The sequence below is a fragment of the Jaculus jaculus genome, chromosome 9 (assembly GCF_020740685.1).
Source record: "Jaculus jaculus isolate mJacJac1 chromosome 9, mJacJac1.mat.Y.cur, whole genome shotgun sequence".
Lineage (NCBI taxonomy): Eukaryota > Metazoa > Chordata > Mammalia > Rodentia > Dipodidae > Jaculus > Jaculus jaculus.
The window spans coordinates 38256197-38280094 of NC_059110.1; the positions used below are offsets into that span (position 1 = coordinate 38256197).

A 23898-nucleotide genomic window follows, 5' to 3' on the forward strand; every position below is an offset into this window, starting at 1 on the left:
ATAAGGGATTTGTTTATAACTTAATCTTAATTAGCTAAAAAAATCAGCTCTTATAACTAATATTGTACTTTACTCATTTGTAAGGTGCAAATGTTTTACTTGTACAAAATAAATAAATGTAAGCTCAATTCATTTTTTTTAATTAGAAGTACTTGGTTGTATCTGTGATTAGATCTTTGGTAAACAGATCTCTCAAAGCACTGTCAGAACTTCTGGGAAGAGAAGGAATTACTTTTGTTTGATGACACAGAAGTGAGCTTTCTTACTCTAGCATTGTGTGCCTATCATCTTGCAATAGACTCTGTCAGCCTGGAAAGGAATAAGACACAAGACCCATATTGTTAGGATAAAATAGTCTGTTATCTTCCAGCAGTTTTTGACAAGTCGAGTCAAACAAAACAGATCTAGAGAGAATTTTGTCAAGTTCACCCTTCATGGAAAATAAGAAGTCAGTAATCTTAGTAGTACACCAGGGGATAAAGTATTCAAAGATTCTGTTCACCAAAAGGAAAACCTACATGTCTATTTCATGGAAGATGAAACTTAACAGAGACCATTTTCTTATAAAATTGAACTGAATGTTTAACTATTTTATTTATTAGAAAGAGAGAGAATGGGCACATCAGGACCTCTAGACATTGAAAACAAACTCCAGACACGTGCACCACTATGTGCTTCTGGTTTATGTGGGTACTGGGGAATCAAACCTGGATCCTTGGGCTTCACAGGCAAGGACCGTGAGCGCTAAGCCATATCTCCAGCCCTGAATATTATTTATATTTAGAGAGTACTACCCCTGTGTTGAACAGTATTTTAGCTTTATGGCTTAGTATAGTACAGCTCAGCGAAAACCTCTGCAGTTTGGAGAAGGTCATATGTAAAAAATTAGAATGTGTTCCTATTTGTAGAATGCTTCTTCATTAATCTTTAAGCATGTAATATTTATATGCAATGAGAATTTAAAGTGATCATATATACTTATTATTTGGAGGTATCCTTAAGGGTTCTATTTTTTAATGACTTTTAAATTTTTATTTTTATTTATTTCAGTGAGAGAGAGTGATACAGAAATAGGCAGGTAGAGAGAGAGAGAGAGAGAGAGAGAGAATGGTTACACCAGGGCCTCCAGCCACTGCAAACAAATTCCAGATGTGTGCACTCCCTTGTGCATCTGACTTAAGTGGATCCTGGGGAATTGAACCTGGGTCTTTTGGCTTTACAGGAAAGTGTCTTAACCACTAGGCCATCTCTCCAGCCCAAGGGTTCTATTTTTTGAATGTACTTTAAAATGCAGTAGAGTTATTTAAAGACAGATATAAATATCATAGACACTAGTGGTACCTTCTTATTAATTACTAAGTGTAGAAAGTATATTATATTAAGGAGAAAAAAGTCAGTATCTGTACATGACTTTTCTAATAATATGAATTCAGATATGAACCGAAGCAACATTTAAGATTTTTTTTTTCAATTATATCATTCATTCTGTTTCTTATGTTAAATAAACTTTTAACTAACTGTAAAATGTCCCTCATCATACAATATTTACATCACTTTGTTTACAGGCCCAGTTCATGAAACTGTGTATGATTTCTGGAGGATGGTCTGGCAGGAACAGTCGGCCTGCATTGTGATGGTCACAAATTTAGTCGAGGTTGGCCGGGTAAGAAAAAAAGACTATGTTTCTGTCATTAACATGAGTACAATTTAAAGGCAAAATATAACACATTTAAAAGGAAATATCATTTAATTATTTAAAAATATTTTATAGACATATTATTTTAATGGAAAACTCCTAAATAGACCTTAGACCTTCATTGACTAAATATTTTATTTCTCATGAATAATGACCTAACTTTTGATTTCATACTATAATGTAATTGCAGCTTTAGACTTATATTGTTATGAAAGTATAAAAAGTTTGTCACTTATTGTAAAACATTTTTCAGCTATGTTTTAATTGTGCACTAATAAGCAGTATATTAGGACTTATATCATTCTGACTAGTGTGTATATGTTTGGGTTTACTTATGCATTCTTTTCATCCTTTAGGTTAAATGCTATAAATACTGGCCCGATGATACTGAAGTTTATGGTGACTTTAAAGTGACCTGTATAGAAATGGAACCACTTGCTGAATATGTGGTTAGGACATTCACTCTAGAAAGGGTGAGCATTATGAAATTCTATTCAAAAAATGTATAGTGAAACTTTTCTTTCTGCATATTCCTAACAGGTTTTATTTTGATGGTAATGTGCATGCATTCACTCATTCTACAAATATTTATTTTAGAACTTACTCTATATAAGGCATATTCCCTAAACATTGGGACATGTTAGAATCCCTACTCTTGTGAAGCTTGTCATCAGCTGAGGGGAAACAGGCAATAGCTGCACATAAGTTACATAGCATGGAAAACATCATGTCGAAAGAAAATTGTTGGGCATTGAAATTGGAAATATTACTAAGGTATGAGAAGAAATATTTGACATTCTTAAAAGGATAATCAGGGAAGGGCTTATTGAGAAAATGACCAGGGCAAGGACTTGGAGGGAGAGTATGATAGGCTCTTTGTCAGAAGAAGAGGATTTCTAGTGGCAGTCATTTCAATGGTGTGCGAGTTTACATCAGCCTGTCCTGAAGCGACATGGACTGCTGACTTGTGTTCAGAGATGAGTAAGTTAAGGGAAAAGAAAGCCAAACAAGTGGGGCCTTGTTGGCCATTGTGATGATGTTAGTTCGAGAATCAGAGAACCATTTGGAAGGTGTTCCTACAAAGGATAACATGATATTTACTTGTAAATGAAAGAATTGGACAGGGAGTGCAATGCAGGTCATGGAGATAGGACATAGAACCATTCGATGCAGCAGAAAAGCTTTATAGAGTTGACCACACAAAAGTGTAAACTTACTTGCACCAAAAACATTAAAAGGCACATCCACAGCCCTATGAATATCAACATCATCCGGTCATAGTCTTGCTACAAGTAGATGGGAAGACACTAGTCTCAGAACTTATACAGCTTCTAAATTGCCTGCTGGATATATTTAATGGATATGGATAATCCATTTTGTACTTTCAGTGAGCAAGAAATTTTTACAAAGAATAATAATTTTCATTGATTGTGTGGAATTAAGTAGCTATTTATTATTTGTATTTGTTAGTGGTCATACATAAATTACTTTAAGCCCTTATAAGTGAATATAAGCCTTAACAAAAAATTACAATTATAGTTCTAAAATATGAATGGAATTGTTTTAGAAAAATCAAGTAGAATGAAATTAGCAATGCTATCAGAGAATTTTAAAACAGCACCACCAAGCTTGACTTAATGGGGAGGTCATTTTCTTGTAGCCATTTAGTAAATTGTATGTATACTGGTAAATAACCCTCCACCCATTCTCATGTAAGCAACCCTAATTAAACTCAATGAGACATCAAAGCAGAAGAGGAACTAACTGGGAAGAGGAAGAGAGTCAATGGGAGGGGAAGAGGAGATAGAAAAGTTAAGGTAATAGGTGATTATGATCAGTGTGTGTGTGTGTGTGTGTGTGTGTGTGTATACTATCAATAAATAAAATTCAACAGAATGTGAGAAGGTAGAATATAAATCCATATAATTTTTTTTTAAAATAATGAGCTTGGAGCTGAGGAGATGGTTCAGTGGTTAACAGTACTTGCCACTTAAGCTTGAGAGCCTCTCAGTTCCAACACTGCCAAGGTCAACTCCCAGAACTCACGTTAAAAAGCTCAGTGTGACCATGCACATCTGAAACCCCCGCCCATAGTGGGTGTTGGTGGGGAGACTAGAGACTCACTGCAGGACAGCAGCTCTGGGTGGAGGGAGAGACCCTCCCTCAAGTAATGAAATACATCAGTGAACAATAAGGAGACCTGGTATTCTCCTCTGGCCTCTTCACATAGGCACACATGCACAGGAGGCAACACGACGTGCATCTGTTCACATATGTGCATACACCATACAGCACACTCCACCAGTCAAGTCTCTGGAAGAGAAACTCTAAACTATCATTTTCCATTTAATTTTTAGCCAATATATTTTTTCTGATTGAACAAATAAAATTGGCATCTTCGTGAGTAGCTTACAGCAAAGGTTCATAGATTATTTTGTTGTTATTGTTTTCAACAAATGTGGATCCTTAAAAATAAATTTTACAGTATTTTATTTACACTGACAAGCTGTTCTATCTCAGATCTATAGGCTTCTTTGAACAAATTAAAAAGAGAAGCCTTTCAAATGTACATTTTTATCTATGGCCATACCACCCTGAACATGCCTGATCTAATCTGAAATGTACATTCCCCCACAAGGAAAGAGGTCTAACAATGGTTGCTTCCCTTCTCTCTGCTTATATTTTGGTTGCTATGTGCAATGAATTATTTAATGGTGCTAAGAAAAAACCATTTACCCAAAGAACAGCTTAGCTGTCCATATATTTTCACAAACCAATCTAGTGTACCACTGTCCTGGAAAATCCCTACCTACTATTCTTCAAAACCATTTTCAACATGGATAAGCAAGGCATTAAAACCTCTCTGTGAGGTGAGAAGCCAGAACGATGCTGTTACCACTTGAGAACCGGCACATCGGGTCAAGAGGGCTTTCTCATTTCCTCCCTTGTCCCTAATAATTTTATATGTTGTCATTCCTAATAAGAAGCAAGCTGTCCAGGTAAATTTTTATTTACCTAGACTTATATAGATTGAGCAAAACTTCTCATTTTCTGCTTTGAAGTTATTTGTTGGACCACAAAGTAAGCCCTTATGCCATATCAGGTCATCTTTGATATCTTTTTTTTATTTTTATTTTTTAGTGTAATCATTGCCACTTAAACCTGGTACCCATAATAATATTTAATGGCATTCTTTGGGTCCTTTTGAAAGTACTCTTTTCTGTCTTTGAACAGAGAGGATATAATGAAATTCGAGAAGTTAAGCAGTTCCACTTCACCGGCTGGCCTGACCACGGCGTGCCGTACCATGCCACAGGACTTCTGTCCTTCATCCGCAGAGTCAAGCTGTCCAACCCGCCCAGCGCTGGACCCATAGTTGTGCACTGCAGGTGAGCGGTGGGCCACATGGTATTGGTATATTCACTCAGCTTCTACAGAGAATGTACCATCTGAGTGCGGCGGTATTTACGACTAATTAGTCACAACTAGTTACAGATTTCTTTGGTCGTTCCAAGTGCCGTGATGTTTAAAAAAGAATAAATCAAGACAAGATTTCTGAGCACAAAAGCTAATGTATGTTTACAAAGTCATAGTTTGCATGTATTATGCAATGTATAAAAGCAATAAGTGCTTTAAGTTCTTGGTTTAAGTACGAAATAAAATAGAAACTTAAGATGCACATGTCTACCCTCGGATGTATGTATGTGTCATCCACAATTACAAGTGTGAAAACTCTGCCTTTTAGTAGCAACATCTGTTGTTATGGGTTTTATCACTTTTGAAAATCCCGTATTGTATACAATGGTAGATTAGAGATTTTTTTTTTGCCAATCGAGTAAATTCCTACTAGAATCCCAGCTTTTAAAGCTAAATTTAAGTCATACACTGTTACTAAATAGTCCAAATTGTAAGAATTTAGGCTTGTAAATATTTTTTTTCCAAAACTATCCATCAGAGGACCTTGAAAATGGTACAAGTGTAATTCAACAAATAGAAATGCCAAAACCATGAACATTAGGCCCAGCTTCTTCTGATTAGAGACTTCTCTGAAAATAAGCATTCTAAAAGCAGATGACTACATGGCCTCATTTCGACATATGAACAAAAAAATAAGTGAAAGCTCAGGCTACACACCATTCTCAAATACTTTCTCCTCCCAGCTATGTAATACTCTGTACTTAAACTTAAGCATTACTTTTTCCTTTCTGAAAATCCAACCAACTCCAGATTTCAGTGAACTTGTCTAAGAGGTAAAAATCAATGGAGAGTTGGAAAAAAATGTAGGACATTTTGTGAGGATCAGATCTGATACCCTCTCTTCACGTCAACTCTCCTCAAGAAAGCTAATGTACTCTTCAATCACATGCTGGCCTCATCCTGGGAATGGTGATTGAGGAGATGGCAGAAGAAAAGCAAATGCAGAAAGCTACCATATCGTTCATTTAACTGTCAAAAGAATAGCGAGTGTGAGACAACTGACCAAACCTGGGTAACAAAGAAATAATATGATTAGCTTCTCTAAGCATTTAGAAAATGAGATAAATAGGTTTTCAACTCAGAGATTTCCTAACTTACCAGAGCAGCTTACTTTCTCATCAGTTGCGTGCTTCAGAAGTGCTCCAGGATTCTCAGGTACTCCTTGACATAGAAGTGCCATTTTCCACTCAGTCATCTTAGATCTAAAAAAATGAGCTGGCTGCAGAGTGGATCCCCCACCCCGCCGCCCCACATACCGCCAGCAACATTTTTACCTTGTCTTCTCCATTGACTTCAGTATATAAAGTTGGAAAAACATTTCTGAGGGATGAAAGAATCAAAGCGAATTCTTATTTCTTTTGTGAATTAAAGATAGCATAATGACTATCATCATAGCATGCAGTTGACCACTCACCCTTAGTTTCTTTCATGTCATGATTAACAGATTCTTTCTGCTATGGGGCTCACCCTCCTGGGTAGTATCATGATTGTCAGTATTTCCTGAGAACTGTGATTTCCCATCCAAAGGTTTTGGGACCAGTATTTGGTCTTGGTATTTACATGAACATATGAGACAGTAAGGCATCCTCTTCTATCAGAAGACCTAGAACTAGATGCAATGAGTGTGAAAGAACTTCATTGTGGACTTGGTTATAGCATATATCCATTATGTGGCCAGTCCCATGAGCTTGAAGTTATGCATATTAAATTCACATTAAATAAAGACCATATGATTGAAGTGTGGAACTTCAACAACACATACATAGACATTATTATGGATTTTTAATAATGTATAGTTTGTTCCAATCTCCAGGCTACACCAAACCAGAAATTCCATATAACGTTAATTGGTGTATTGATACGTTTTTACACAGCATGTGCAAATTATATGTTATATGTTTTGTTGTCAGTTTGCTGCCACACATCTCTGAAAGCAGAGCAGAGATTCAAGGTTATAAAGACAAACTTGCTTCTCACAGTTCTTTCATTTTGATGCTTTTCAGTGCTGGTGCTGGTCGCACGGGCTGTTATATCGTGATTGACATCATGCTGGACATGGCTGAAAGAGAGGGCGTTGTTGACATCTACAACTGTGTCAAAGCCTTGAGGTCTCGCCGCATCAATATGGTTCAGACAGAGGTACATTGATTGGCCTCTAATCAACTTCTTTGTCTTTCCACATTTTTCAAATAAAACAGATGTTTTTGTATATAACCAACATTATGTTATTAAGTCACACATGGAAATTTTGTGTCTTAATAATTCCATTTAAGAACATATTCTGTGTCTTCTACCTTCAATAGAAACTTTTTATTAAAGTAGAATGAAGCTGTCTTTGTCTTTCTTTTGATAGGAGCAGTACATTTTTATCCATGATGCCATCTTAGAAGCCTGCTTGTGTGGAGAAACTGCCATTCCTGTCTGTGAATTTAAAGCTGCATATTTTGATATGATTAGAATAGACTCTCAGACTAACTCCTCACATCTCAAAGATGAATTTCAGGTATTGACTATTTCTAAAGCTCCTTAATGACCTATGACAGTCTGTTTGGGGTAATGCTAAAATGTCTTTCAGAAAAGTTCTTTCAAGTCAAATGAATAACCTTTGACCCTACTTCAAGTATAACATAAGACTTGTCCCTTTCATTTTATACATTATAGAGCCTTTTTTTTTTTTTTATTAATGAGCTGATAGCCTGGAGGGTAAATGAGTTCACACTCCCTGAAGTCTATGAGAGAAAGATACTATAAAAGTCAAATTTGGTGGTGATTTATAGGAGCTCCTAGCCTCTTCTTTTTTCATGTAGTCTTATGGAGTTTGACCTTCTGTATCACTCTCGATGTGAAATCAGCACATTAATAATAATCACTGAAATTTGTACTAAATACCCTCTCTAACTAGCACAAGTATTTCACTGTCCTTTCAACATCCTGAATGTGGGAAAAAATGAAGGGAAGGGTAGTTCCAGAAAACTGATAGTTTGATTCTTATTTTGCTGTTCTTTTCAAAACCCCAAGTGTGTATTCATATGTAGCACGACAAAATACAATTGCAAACGACACTTTTCCACATCATTATCATCGTAGCCCTCACTTCATTTTCTTTGGCTTGGCAATGTATTTTGGGAGTGGCTCTGTTGCTTAGCTTCCCTTTTTCTTTTAAGAACAGACATGGTGAATAATGTGTCTTATGGCTTTGTCACTTCACAGTCTTCATTAGCTTTAACTAAAAAGTCTATCGGCCTGCCGTGGTGGTAACTGCCACTGCCTGGCACAAATCCTTCACTTTCTGCTCGGTTTCCTAAATACTTGATGGATATGTGTTACGCTATTAAATGGGTCACTGTCTTTTTACCTGGGTTCCCTTTTCTTTTCAGACCCTGAATTCAGTCACCCCTCGATTACAAGCTGAAGACTGCAGTATAGCATGCCTGCCAAGGAACCATGACAAGAACCGTTTCATGGACATGCTGCCACCTGACAGATGTCTGCCTTTTTTAATTACAATTGATGGGGAAAGCAGTAACTACATCAATGCTGCTCTTATGGATGTAAGAGACTGCCTCCTTTGTTCATGTAGAGTGCTGTGAAAATCTACATAATGCAACCAAACACTGGCTTCACTTCTGTTGCACGAAATTGTAAAATGGACTAGAATTGAACTTTAGAAACTCATTGAAACACAATATTTTTGGATAGGACTTTAAATTTCACCTCCAGAGAGTCTTAATAACTACAATTTTTATAGATTTGTTGTAAATATGTGTGTAAATTATAATCACACAGGAAATACCACAGGTTATGCTATTCATCTTAATTATTTTAATAAGACAACATCATCCTCATGTATTTTAAATATCATTAGGAATGCATTCTGAAATGGCAGACTGCCATATCATATTGGGAATTTTTAATCTGTGATGTAGAATTTTGCAGTAATTTAAAGCTGACCTGTTTTATTTGATATTAGTTAACAGACATTTTACAAGCAACTAGTGAAGCCATGAACAGTATCATGTCACCTCAACTGTTATTGAGAGAGAACTATCTTGCTCCATCCCAATATTCATCACTGCAGGTGATCCAGCATGCACCCTGGGTAGCAGCAGCCCATAAATAGAACAGCATGGAAAGAGAATGTGAAATCTTGCTATTGGCCATCTTATTTTGGTGACCTTGGGACAAAGCAATAAGACTGCAAGATTCAGAATCCTTTTAAACAGTTTGTCTTTGTTTATAGCATTGTTGTTTTCACCCATAAGAATATAACAAATTAGAATCAGGTGTTCATTTCTTCCTAATAATAATGAGGTTTTCTTTTTTTTTCTTTATAATGAAGTTTTCTAAATTGTTACTCCATATTTTAAAGTGGGGTCTTATGAAGTAAGGTAAAAGCTGACTTTGAACTCTGTGTAACTGAGGATGCCTGGAACTCCTGATCCTCTTATTTCCATTTCCAGAGTATTGGGATTACAGATGTGTACTAATTTGTTCTATTATGTTTTCTACAGTTCTCTTGGATAAATGAGTGTGCTAGTATGGAGTACAAATGTAGAACATTTTCCCTCAAAAACTAGACTTATCCAGTTACTTTGCCCCTTTTTTGTGATGGAGCAGAATAAACTAAGCTCTCATGAAAGACTGCCATCCTTGCTTTGCCCAGAACTTTGCCATTATAAGTTTAAATAATTTCATAGTAAAATATTTCCATTTTGGTACAGTTCATGAGTTTGAAGAATGACATATTACCCACACCAAATAAATCTTGTTTGTACAACCATGGAAAGTGGATTGCTCAATACAGAATGTGTTGATAAAACCCAGACAGCATAATAACAGAAGAGTTTAAGGTTCTTGTGGGCTTTTATACTTGAAAGGGAGCCAAATAGTTTTATTTCCACACATATTCACATACATAGAAATGATTGGTAGACAGATATACCAGAGATTTTTTTGTTTACCATCATTGTGAAGATTGTTACCTTTGGGAAATTGAAACCTGCCAACAATAGCTACCTCAGGAAGACTCTTAACCTCAAGAAGTTCTTTCTTGTCTTCCTTATCTGTGCCTTGTGTTTACTTCTCACAGTGGAGTAAAAATTCAATACATGACCTGAATACTTTAGAGGTATCAGTCTTTTTATTAAATTAACTCAAAGCTGGTTCCCATGAAGCCCATTGTTCCCATGGCTTAGGTAACTCTCTGGCTCCATCTCAATAGGAAGTTTCTGTCACCTACTGGTCCTCCACTGAAGTGTATTGAATCTGCTTGCACAACTCATCATGCATCTTAAGTTCTTCTATATCTACTTTTTCCACAGAGCTACAGGCAACCAGCAGCTTTCATTGTCACACAATACCCGCTGCCAAACACTGTGAAGGATTTCTGGAGATTAGTGTATGATTATGGCTGTACCTCCATCGTGATGTTGAATGAGGTAGACTTGTCCCAGGTTAGTGTGCCTAAATTGCTGTGTGCTCATGTGTGTGTGCACACAACGTAACAGAATAGTAATATAATGCTATTTTCTAATTATACAATCTTAACTAGAAAAAAATAATATTCATTTCTTCTTATTTCAAAATTTTCTTCTTCTAGGGCTGCCCTCAGTACTGGCCGGAAGAAGGGATACTACGCTACGGCCCTATCCAAGTGGAATGCATGTCTTGTTCGATGGATTGTGATGTGATCAACCGTATTTTTAGGATATGCAATCTAACACGAGTAAGTCTTTGCTGGTCCTTCCAGCAGCTGATTTACTACCAGCAGATTGTGATGGAGCATGGTGCCATCCAGATTGTGAAGAGAGTAAATAAGCACCACATAATCCAGGTCTGAGCCAGTGATGACCTTGTATCTTAGTACAAGGACAAAAATATATTCCAAATATAGGATACTAGAAGTGCTGCAAGCTACATTTCCTGGTCAGTTACTAGTTTAATATAATCCATCTGGAAATCTAAACTCACATTCACTCAGTCAGGTTTGATAGTCTGGGGCAGGACCCTGAGCACATAGGGACTTCTGTAAAGGATGATGGCATATCTCATTAACATTGTCATTCATCCCCCCAAAAGGCATTCAGATGAGAAGGAAGAATAATGATGACAAAAGAGTTACCTGAGGAGGAAGGGCTATATCAGATCAGCCATTACCAGAAACTTCTATGACACGATGGGAGACTGTGTCTAAGGGAGCAGTCCAGGCCTGAAGGGGCAAGTAAATCACTGCTGCTGCTGATTCTTCTTCCACTTGTGATTTGCTGGATCTGAATTTCATTTTTATCAACATCCCAACATTTGCCTTTACCCAACTTTAAAGGAAAAACCAAGACTGTTGTTGCCACTGGGTCTCTTACCAGCAACCGAGGAGCAGTTGTGCTCACACAAACAACCTTTTCCTGGTTTGTCACCTGCTTTTCACAAAAAAACAATTCCAAAGGTCTCACAAAAGACTAAAACCCATTTGGCTATGTAACCAAGTAGCAAGCAGAATTTGAAAACACGAGTAACCTCCATGGAATTGCTCTTTTCTTAGAGGAGAGATTAGTATGTTTTTTTGAGCACCAGCTCTATATGTGTGCATCATTTTAAGTATGTGATTAGGATTGTTGTGTTTCCCCTATAAAAATGAGTGTATGTGTGTCTTGTTAATTAGTCTATATGTATGTAACTAGGAGCAGGGGATAAACTCATAACACATTCTGCCGCTCATCTCAGTGAAGAAAAAAGGATAACTTCAATCAGGTCATAATATTCATGCATATCTTACATGTTAATTTAAATGGAATCTCATTATGTCTGCACATCTGCTACATTAAGGTTCTAGTAATATGTTAGCTGAGCAATGATAGCTGCTGAACTAGGAAAGTAAAACTCTTCTGTGAATTGAGCTGTTTCTATGGAAAATATTCCAGAAACAAGACCTAAGATCTGTATTATTTTTATTTCAGTGTGTATATTTGTTTGTTTATCTTCCTGTGTCTTTGATGTTGTGGTGCTTATTGGCATGTCATTCTTTTTCCTATTCCCAGGCTCATTATTTAATATAATTCACTGCATCATGTATTTAGTACACCAACATTACAAGCTGGGCATTGTTGAAAATAGAAGATGGGGACTACGTCCTAGCAAGCGGGTCTTGAGCCATCCCATGAGATGCCTTAAAACTTACTGCATAGTCTTCATTATACTTTCTATTCAGCATTTAAGGTTTTAATTACCTTCACCAGAACTAGTACATGAAAAGTATTAGTCAAGGTTCTTGTGATGTGCACATTAGGAAGCAAAGGGGAATTTTCTTATCTTTAAGGAATCTATTTTGTCAGAGAAGATAAGCATCCAGCAAGGAATTGGGTAATTATTTACTAGGGTGATAGGTATCTGAGAGAGGATAGGCACAGGATATAGATTGGTTAACTTGATGATCAGACATTCTGGAGTGACCAGAGGTGTCTTCTTTAAGATATAGTATTTAAGTCATAACTCAGAAGAACCAGTAGCTGTGATATAGGGTGAGGTAACCAGCTTTGTTGCTTTGCCCAAGACCAAGGTTTTCCCAGGACATGTAACTTTCAGTGCTATCACATAAAAGTTGCCAGGCAAACCTGGGTAAAGCTGATGACTTGACTTGAGTGTGAGAAGAGCAAATGAGAAAGGGAACGGGGACAGCTCTGCAAAGTCCCCAAGGCAAGAATTGAGCAAGTCTAAAACCTAAATACTGTATTAAGGAAAAAGGGGGTGAAGACAGAGTTAAACCAGGTCATGTGAGGACTTCTAAGTCATGGCAGAGGTTTGGATTTTATGCTAAGATCACTTGGAGGCCACTAAATCAGAGATTAACAAGATCATGGTACCTTTAGTAAGAATGGATGGAAGGTAAATAAAAGTTTACTCAGGGAAATTATTTAGAGGGTAATTATCATAATTTGTGATAGATCATTAGTAGCAATAGAGAATATAGATGAATTTGTAAGCTATTTAGGAAGTAGAGTGACAGGAATCAAATTCTAGATTTGGGGTATGAGGGAAAAGTGGATATAAAGGACAAATAACACGTTTCTTTTTGCTGCAGCTTCTATAAGAGCACATGTGTCACCATGAAGTAGACTCAGTCCCATGTAAATCTCAATTGTAGTATTATCAAGTGCACACATCTTTACATACTTACATATGAACACGTTTTCTTCCACAGCCACAGGAAGGTTATCTGATGGTGCAGCAGTTCCAGTATCTAGGGTGGGCTTCTCATCGAGAAGTGCCTGGCTCCAAACGGTCATTTTTGAAACTGATACTGCAGGTGGAAAAATGGCAGGAAGAATGCGAGGAAGGGGAAGGCCGGACGATCATCCACTGCTTGTGAGTGGGGCGGCAGGGCTCTCAGCTCTCTTCCTCTTTGGTCTTTGCTTGGTTTAACCTAAAGAACTCCTGTCTCATGACTGAGTAACTGTTGTCTTTAGTTTTCTTTTCTCACCATTGTATATTATACAATTGTTAGATGACTTAACTCTTTGCAGCACCACTCTGACGTCTCTTATATAATTTCTGAATATTGGGCATTTCTAGGTATCTAGATTGCATTATACCTCTAAAATATCTTTGTTTTCTTTGCTTTCAGAAATGGTGGTGGGCGAAGTGGCATGTTCTGTGCCATAGGCATTGTTGTTGAGATGGTGAAAAGGCAAAATGTGGTCGACGTTTTCCATGCAGTAAAGACACTAAGGAACAGCAAGCCAAACATGGTGGAGGCCCCGGTGAGTCCCAAAGTCTTAGACTTAGAAAGGTCTTGGCTACTGGTCATATGCTCACTGAGTGTTCTGACTTCAGGCACACATAGAGAATCAGATGTGAAAAGGCGTTGTGGTGGGAACTTCCCTGCCTAATGTACAGGCTATGGAGTGTCTTCCTCTTCCCACATAAACTCCTCGTATATCACATGAGCTGTTAATGATGTAGAAAAAGCTGTTCATCTAATTTGGGAAATGGGTAGGATTTGTTCCTGTAAGTAAGCATTGTCAGTATTTGCTGTAAAAACCTTTGGAAAATGATTCTGTAAGGCTAAATCCTGCTGCCTTAAAGCATATTGAGTTAACTAGTAAATCATATCTACCTGAGGCATGCTCATAGGTTGCCTCAGTATCTTAGATGCCTATTTTTATTTTTATTTATTTTTTTTTTTGTGGTAGCAGTGGATCCAAGGTTTTAAGTGTGCTAAGCAAGTGCTTTACCACTACACACCCACAGACTTGAGAACCAGTTACTTTAAGGTGCAAGTGCATTTTATGGTAGTCATTATCTATAATTCTTCACTTTCTGATGAAATTATAATTTGTTAACTTATCACTGCTGACAGTTTATAGCTTTTACTAATATAGTGTACAGTGTAGAGGTTTTTCTGTCAAGTGCCTGGCTCATATAGCTTACAAAATAAGGGTTGATCATATATCTGAGCTGTATGCTAAGTAAGAAAATTATAATCTCTCTAACATGTTTTATTTCAAAGGAGATGTCTGTGGGTTGTTCATCTGTATACATCTGTACATGATGGAGTAAGGTTAAATGCAGCTGGGTAGCTCACAGAAAACTAAACCAGAAAAAACAAGGTATCATTGCTGCCTGCCCTACATTTACTAAGATGATCAGATAACTGAAATGAGAAATTCAGAACACTTTTACTGTGTTGTCACCACTTCCTGCTCCAGAGTTGTTCACACAAGAGGCTTATTGCTTCCTGAGACAAACTACAGCAGACTTCTCTCTCTCTCTTTCACATCCCCTTAGACCTTTCTGCTCCGCCTAAGAAAAGCTGGTGGTGATTTTGTCTGGGGTGCTGGCAATTGAGATGGATAAAGAGGGTGAATTTGAGGGTTTCTTTTTTAAAGTAAAAATTTCAAAGCCTCATACAAAATGGATGAGTAGTAGTTATGCCTTTAAACTATTTTTTTAATTTTTTAAAATATTTTTTCTGTATTTGAAAGCAGAGAGAGAAGGTATGGGCACACCAGGGTCACTTGCCCTGCAAAGAAACTCCAGGTATATGCACCACTTTGTGTATCTAGCTTTATGTGGTGTTGCAGTCCGGTCTGCATTGCTGGTAGAAATCACCCAACCAAGAGCAGTTTCTGGGAAAAAGAGATTTATTTTGACTTACAGGCTCAAGGGGAAGCTCCACAATGGCAGGGGAAAACGATGGCATGAGCAGAGGGTGGACATCACCCCCTGGCCAACATAAGGTGGACCACAGCAACAGGAGGGTGTGCCAAACACTGGCATGGGGAAACTGGCTATAAAGCCCATAAGCCCGCCCCCAACAATACACTCCCTCCAGGAGGCATTAATTCCCAAATCTCCATCAGCTGGGAACCTAGCATTCAGAACACCTAAGTTTATGGGAGACACCTGAATCAAACCACCACAAGTAGTAAGTATGAAAGCCTGGCCAGCAGTGTTTACAAGCAAGCACTTGGAACTGCTGAGCCACCTCTTCAGCCCTGCTTGTAAACTCTTCTACTCAGAAGATTTGTAACTTGTGAAATGCATTCTGCCTGCATATGGGGATCAGTCCTGCCTTCAAATTAAACCTTGGCCTACCATAACCTTTTCAATTAAAACTATAGTTGAACATTCATTCTAGAACCTTGCAATAAGTTACAATTTTCTTTACATTGCCTCACAAATTCTGACAAAGTAGCTTATTTAATCAAGGTAAACAATTACTTCAGTAGGGTTTATCTGAGCTTGGTAGAGAAGTTGAGATTATAAACAAACTTAGTAGTACCAGTTCCAATACTTTCTGGACCTTTAAGTGTATCTGCCACAGTGGGGAGTGAATTTAAGGCATATTTATTTGGTTAGCAAGATAAAAATGACAAAGACATCTCAGAGTAGCTTGTGTTGCCCACGTTCATTGCTGAACACCTGAAGTTAGTAATAATACACATTTTAGGTTACTCTTCAGTTTAACCTAAATTTTGCCTACTTGGAATAAATTGGGAAATTTTCAGGGAATTGTGTATTACAAGTCATAATTTATAATATAAACTTTGAATTCCTTATGTTCTTAAGAATGAAGTAGGTTATTGGTTGAACTTAAAGGAAATAGAGTTTCAACAAAAACATCGTATGGACAACCTAGTTGTCTATGTAGAGATGCAGCAAAAATAAAACTTATAAATGGAATTGAAAAATTAAAATCTTTTAGATATTCTTGTAAATTTGTTTAAATACTACTGGCAAAAATTGAAAGTTTGAAATGGCAAAAAAACTGTTTATCATTAATGACTTTTTTTGCATCTTAGGAAATAATTTAGAATGTGGAGAAAAATACTTTTCACATATTCCTTAGAACAATATAAAACAGAAAAATGTAAAAGCAGCCTAAGAAATAATCTACGTAATATATTTTGTGTAACATTAAAAGATTCATAATCATATAAAAAATCAAAACATAAAATCATACTGTGAAATATATAATTATATTTATTCTAAGATAATTATTACTTCAACCATGTACCAAAAAAGACTTAAGAGAAATGAAGGTAATTTTTAGCAATAATTTCTTCAGATGATAGAATTATATTTATCTTCCTGATTCATAATTTCTATGCTGAGAGATTTTTTTTCTTAATGATGAGGTGCTACTATTAATGGTCAGATAATTTTTTGAATATTTATTAAAATAAAATATGGAGCAAAGATAAAGTGTGTTTTTAGTTTCCTTTTCTTAAAAAGGTCATTAGATTCAGATGCTCAACTTGCATACAGAAAAAGTAATTTGCAGCTCTTGAATAATCTGAACTATTCATTGGAAGCTCTTTTCCACCATTAGCCTCTTTACTACAAACGCTTTCTGACCCATCTGTTCTCATGTTTTCCAGGAGCAGTATCGTTTCTGCTACGATGTGGCTTTGGAGTACCTGGAATCATCATAGTTAGTTGTGACCTCCTACCGTGCATCCAAGCAGAAGCTGTCCACCTGTTGAGTGAGCAGCTGTGGCCCTCTTACACCTGTGCAGAGAGGTTTTAATGTGGGGGGAGGGGCGCTTTTACAATGGAGAGGTAAAAGTATTTTTCTTATGAAGTTGTGTATCTTAATAAAAGGACTTGATGAGTTTCTATGACTGTATTAAAGCATCAACATTTTGTGCCACATAAATTATATTTAATAAGAATCAGAATCAAAAAGGAAATCAATGTTTGTACAGTGAACACGCAGCCATTTCTCTTCAGGCTTTGGTACTGCAGCCACCACATAATGCATGAACTAGTAACTTTCTGTGTGGCATTTTTCTCCCATAGAAAACAGAAGCTGTTGAACATTTAGAACAAAGGAAAACGGAAGCTGTACAAATTCATAGTCAGTTTCATTTTTATATGTTCCAAGTGTAGCAGATCTCTATATAAATATATAAATATATATAACTGGCTTATTTTCTTTTTAATGTGCAATGATGGCTGGATCATTTAAAGTTGTTTTTAGAGAATAACATAAGCCAAAGACTCAAGTGTAAATATGTCTATATGGAGGAAGCACATTATATTTATTGGTTCCTTACATTCCTTTTTGGAAGGCTAAAATACTACCACCACTCATTTTTGTTTCCGAAGAGAACTTTTTTCTTTAGCTAAAATCAATTGTAAACAATTTTTGTAGATTATTTTTTGTACGTTTTAGTGTAAGTAAAGGATGAACTTTTTATTCATAAACCAGGAAGCAATGTTCTTTCTAGTGATTCCCTTGTGTACATGCTTGTGGATTAAATTTATGTAAAACACCTTGGAAATTATCTTTTAATAGAGGACCAAATTAAAACATTTTGCTGAAAGATGTAGTTTTTCACAATTTCATTAGGTAAATAATGGTTTGTGATCACATATGAGTAACCCAGACATTAGAAGGCGTTTGCTGGTGGTGACTTGCACAATACTGAATGTTGCCTTTAAGCATTATTTAAAGGGACTGATCTTCTCAGTCTGTGGCCAGGCACTGGACAAGCACAGAGGATGGCAGGTGACATGTATGCTTTCAGGGTCAAGTTCTAGCAAACTGTAAACTGTCAGTTTACACTAAATTGAGGAAATGTCTCTTGTGATGTTGTGCTTCTGATTCTGAGTGTAGAAAGCGTGAACAAGTCAGTGCCAGATCCCTGTGTGGTGCATGGTCCCATGGGATTCTCAAGTGAACCTTTCACAGTGTGTCCTGTTCATAGGCTCCATGTAGCTGTATCTTCATGTCATCAGCTTGCAGTTTGTTACTGACTAAAGCATTCTAGTGTCCTCTTTCTAGGTTGCCAGTTCATGACATGGTGCTGATAAAGATTTAATTAAAGTAAGAGTGAAATAAAGTTTTTATAATTACAGCATTTACTGTTTGCATATCATTTTCTTCTCAAAAGTTCCATGTTTTTATGTCCAAATAAATAGCCTGTTTCTATGCTAGTTGTAGAATAAAGCAGGTCACAAACATCCTTCTAAAAGCTTAACAGATACCCATGCTCTAGCTTATTACATTTTTGTTCCATGAATTGAATGTCAAATAGTGAACGTGAATGGAGGAGGAAGCAGCCAAAGGCTTGAGGTGTTTCTTTGCTTTTTAAAAAGTAGTTTCTATATTAATATTGCCATGGTTTATATTGATTCTTACAAAAAAAATCTGAGAGAAATAAGTTGAAAAGAAGAAAGGATTTATTTTGGTTCCCAGTTTTGGCAGCTTCAGTTCATGCTTGCTTTGGGCCTGCAATAGGACAGAACATTGGTCACCAGCATGTGGTGGAGTCATGCCGCTCACTTCATGATGTAGGAAAACAGAGAGCTCTCTTCTAACAAGGGCCCACATCCTACTTTCTTTATGCTATAAATATGTAAAGGATTAATACACTCCTGAGGTCACAGCCCTCATTATCAATCATTTCCCAAAGACTCCACTTCTAAACATTGCTGTGCTGAGGGTCAACCCTTCAACACATCAGCTTTAGGGACACTTAAGATCTAAACTATAACACTATCCACTTCTTACTTTTCCCTTAGAGCAAACTGGGCAAATGGTAATTATTTTATGTATTTTCAGATGGGAAAATTAAAGCTAATGGACAGATAAATGATTTTTAGTAGATTCAGGGCTGATTCCGACTTAGCAGCTCCACACTAAACAAACACTCAGTCCCCCATGTATTAGTGGTAGACACTTCATCTTGTTTCTCAGGAACTGACTTTCTCAGAAAATATTGTGAGCTTCCTCAAGTTCTGATTTGCTATTTACACTACTAGACCATTTGTAACTTTCATTAATAAGAATTCAAATAAAGTACCTTTCTCTTTTCCTAAGAGAGCTGATTTTCATTTAAATATACATGAAGACTGTTTTCAGTTGCTGTAACAGAATCCATGAACTTGGGTAATTCATGAAAATGAGATTAGTTGGTTCCAATTCTGGCATCTAGAAATCCATGGATTCAGATCAACATGGTGAGGGTCTTATATTCCTTCAAATAGAAAGTGAAGCAAGCAAAGTATGTGAAAGAGAAAAAAGAGCAACTCAGGAGAGCTAACAGTGATGTTGAATTGTTCATGAAAGCTCTTCACCATGACTCACAGTTTTGATAGGAAAAAAACATCTTCAATTCATAGAAGAGACACTTTAAAAATTCACAAACTCATGATGGAAGGATTCTTAGTGGTTAAAGCACTTGCTGCAAAGCCGAAGGACCCAGGCTCAATTCCTTAGGACCCACATAAGCCAGATGCACAAGGGGATGCATGCATCTAGATTTGTTTGCAGTGACTGGAGGCCCTGGTGCAACTATTCTCTCTGTTAATCTCTCTCAAATAAATAAAATAAATACTGAAAAAAAATCACAAACTCAAGTTTCCCAACTCCCAGCACCCCTGCTACTGTGCTGGAGCACATGTGGGGCGTGAGTAGGCCTGGGCTTCCAGTTCCCTGTCTGCCGGTTTGCCTGTGCTGGTAGGTATGCATGTGAGGCATGAGTAGGCCTGGATTCCTGGTTCCCAGGCTCCCAGTTCCCCTGCCACTGGTGTGCGGCTGCTTGGACCCTGTGTATACAGCAAGAATAAGCCTGAACTCCCATATCTCCACTTCCCAGTTCTGCAGCTCCCAGTTCCCCTGTTGCTGGTGTGATATGGCTGAGACCATACACACGTGTGCACAGCAGTAAACCATGGCCTATTCTCTGTGGGGTGGGTAGAGAATCACTGGATCTCCACATGTGTTGTTGATTTAGGATTTTGGGGTTCAGGAGAGATTCTCCAGAATTTATGAACCCCAAATTTTAGGTTCTGTTCTACCTTTGATAAAGATAATAGAGGAAGAAAGCTTGCTAGCTGGGACTAGGTAGCCTCCAGGGTAGTGCTCACTGGGGCCAGAGAGTCTGCAAGAAAAGCTAGCTCATTAGGGGCAGGTAGACACAGGTGAACCTACAACTGGGGCTTCAGACACTTTTGGTCAATGCCAAGCCATACTTCTGCTCACCTCCACCTTCCCATGTTCCTGCCCTGATTTCTTCTGCAGACTGATGCCCACACACAAGCCACCTCCAAGAACCCTCAGTCAGGCCTAGTCACTATTCTCCCCTCCCACCAACTACACACATTCCCCAACAGGTGCCCCCATTGCCTCCTTGGCACTAAGCTCCTGCCCCAGACAAGGGAGAGGTATTTGGTAAGACCAGGGAGATATCAGCACACCTTCACAACCTCCTCAACTCGGGTATGATGGGGTAGTAAGGATAAGTGTGAGTCCCACAGGCAAGCAAGGCATGGCTATGACAGTGGGCTGAAGAGAATCCACACCACTAAACCAGCTCTGAACAGCCACCAGCCAAAAACTGCTGGCATGCTTGCAACCTCCATAACTTTGAGTTATAACCCCAACCCACTCCAATCTGGTTCAAACCTAAAACTAAGACAAAAACGAAACCACTGAAGAGCCTACAAGGGAAAATAATTGTTTCCTCCTTAATAAAACGGCTTTTACCCCAAGATGCATAGACTCCATCTCTCTCTCTCACTCACTCGCTCTCTCTCTCTTGCTTGTTCTCTCTGTCTCTCTCTGTCTCTCTCTCTCTCTCTCTCTCTCTCTCTCTCTCTCTCTCTCTCTCACACACACACACACACACACACACACACACACATAACAACAAAGTGAAAGACAAAGTGAGAGATACATACCAAGGTTGCCTAATCCCACAATGGGAGACTCCAAAGAAAACAGAGGATTCAACAGAACTCAATTCCAAAAAGAAATCACTATAAGCTTATTAAATAAATTCAATGAGACCCTCACCAAGATAATAGCAGAACTAGAAGCAAAAACCAAGAATCATGTAAATGAAATGCACACAGGTTTTGTAACTAGGCTTAAGTTAGTGGAGAAAAACCAGAGAGACCTCTAAAGAGAGAAATGAATTGAAGGTGAGCGAACAAATAGAGGAACTCAACAACCAGCTGATTAAGCTTAATGAAGACATGATCAAATGCAAGGATGAATTCCATGAAGACTCAAGAAAAACCTTGATCTGAAATTGGACCTCAAACAAGAGATGGACACATTGCAGAAAAACAGAACAAAATCAAATAGCACTTTTAGAAGCCACCACTCTTAGAGTCAATCATATTGGAGCACAGAACCTCTGATCTGGACAAGACAGAAGAAATTTACTGGTACTCCAAAACTTTTGATAAGTTAAAACAAAATCATATGAACAGAATATGAAGGAATTGTGGGGTTACACTAAAATGACCAAATATATGAATCATGGGAATGCCAGAGGGAAGGAAATCCAGGCCAGAGGCATATAGAATGTATCCAACTGCTGTACCCACTGAAATTATCCCTCATAAGTTGTGGGGAAAGGAAAATTTTCCATGACAAAAGCCAACTGTATATGAACACAAAGCCAAACCTACAGAGAATACTCCACATCAAAGAGTCAAACAACCAAGAGGATAAACATGATAACCAAAACTAGAGCAGGCATGAAACATGCGAAGCACCAAACCCCACTAACCCTCTAGCATGGCAGGGATTAAATCAAACCCACATTTATAACTTTAAATATTAATGGACTCAGAGATGGAGATACTGCTTTGTGGTTAAGGCACTTGCCTGTGAACTCTTAACAACCCAGGTTTACATTCTTCTCCAGTACCCATGTAAGCTAGAGTCATATGTGTCTGGAGTTCATTGGCAGAGAGCCTCTGATACAACCATTCTCTCTTCCTCTCTCAATCTTTCTCTCTCAAATAAATAAAATATTAAAAATATGTTAATGGACTCAAGTCACCCATAAAAAGACACAAGTTAACAGGGTGGATATGAAAATAGATTCTTCAATCTTCTGCCTTCAAGAAACCCACCTCATCATCAAAGATCAACACCTCAGTTTGAGAGGATGGAAAATGATTTCCCAAGCAAGTAGAAACAAGGTGGTGTGGCTATATTAATATCAGACTACATAGACTTTAAAAGTAATTAAAAAGGGTCTGTGGTGATTTAATTCAGGTGTCCCCCATAAACTTAGGTGTTCTGAATGCTAGGTTCCCAGCTAATGGAAGATTATGGAATTAACACCTCCTGGAGGGAGTGTATTTTGGGGGGCGGGCTTTATGGGTATTATAGCCAATTTCCCCAAGCCAGTGTTTGGCACACTCTCCTGTTGCTATGGTCCACCTTATGTTGGCCAGGGGGTGATGCCCACCCTCTGCTCATGCCATCATTTTCCCCTGCCACTGTGGAGCTTCCCTTTGAGCCTGTAAGCCAAAATAAACCTCTTTATCCCAGAAGCAGCTCTTGGTTGGGTGATTTCTACAGCAGTGTGAACCTGACTGTAACAGTAAAGTGGTACCGAGGTATGGGATTGCTGCTAGACACCTAACTGTGTGGCTTTGGCCTTTAGGAGCTCTTTTCAAAAGGAATGTGGAAGGATTTGAAAACTTGGCCTAAGTGATGTCTTGCAGTGCTATAGGTACAGCTTGATGGACTACTCTGGCCAGAGTTGAAAGTCCTGAATACAGTAAGAACTATGGACTATGAAATTTGGCTCATGAGGGTTAGAAAAAGCTTTGCTTGGACTGGGCTAGCAGTTTGTGTGAGGCTTGCTGTTATACCTGTGTCCTGAGAAGAAGCTGTGCAGGGTTGCTTTGTGTAGAAATGAACTGTTGTGAACAGAGGGATATGGCACAAAAAGAAAAGTCTTTGGGCAAACTGTCACCCATTCAGCTGAAACTAAGTGATTATAAACTTTGAGACTGGGCTAGCTGACCTGCACTAGGGCAACAGGAAGAATTTAAACTCTTTGGAAAGGGCCTGAGTGCTCAAGGAGTGTCCTGTTCTTCAAAGTCTGCTTTATTCCTCCCTGGATTAACAAATTGGCACCCTAGCTGGTATGGTGGAGTATAAGAACTACAGGAAAGAGAGGGTCATTGAGTTTGCAACACGGTCTTGTGTTTTGGAAGTGGCCATGGGCAGTGTGAAGCAGATTTGCTGGATGCCTGCTTGGAGACCCCATGGGGCCATGAGAATGGACCATGGGTTGCAGTGGAGACTCAGTGGAGATGCTGGGACCATGAGATGGCTGCTAAGGAAAGCTGCCGGCTCCAGTGAAGTTTTCCAGGACTGTGAGTAGCCTAGCTGTAGGGGTGGAATTGGAATACCAGAAACTTGTTGCTGGTTAGAATAATCAGACTTGGAGATTTGTCACTGGCTGGAG

The 23898-nt window shown here is 38.1% G+C and overlaps 1 protein-coding gene across 10 annotated transcripts in view; it reads left to right on the top strand.

The window, feature by feature from the left end:
* Positions 1-18534, top strand: part of Ptprk (protein tyrosine phosphatase receptor type K) — a 566086-nt gene extending 547552 nt beyond the window's left edge. For all 10 annotated transcript variants that reach the window (XM_045159865.1, XM_045159856.1, XM_045159858.1 and 7 more), the window contains 11 exons: positions 1566-1663; positions 2053-2169; positions 4931-5085; positions 7177-7312; positions 7527-7676; positions 8551-8724; positions 10495-10626; positions 10773-10898; positions 13368-13531; positions 13791-13926; positions 17050-18534. In XM_045159865.1, the coding sequence (XP_045015800.1) occupies positions 1566-1663; positions 2053-2169; positions 4931-5085; positions 7177-7312; positions 7527-7676; positions 8551-8724; positions 10495-10626; positions 10773-10898; positions 13368-13531; positions 13791-13926; positions 17050-17103 (1442 nt within the window). In that variant the 3' untranslated portion in view covers positions 17104-18534. The remainder of the gene's footprint in view (positions 1-1565; positions 1664-2052; positions 2170-4930; positions 5086-7176; positions 7313-7526; positions 7677-8550; positions 8725-10494; positions 10627-10772; positions 10899-13367; positions 13532-13790; positions 13927-17049) is intronic.
* Positions 18535-23898: the final 5364 nt, after the last annotated feature.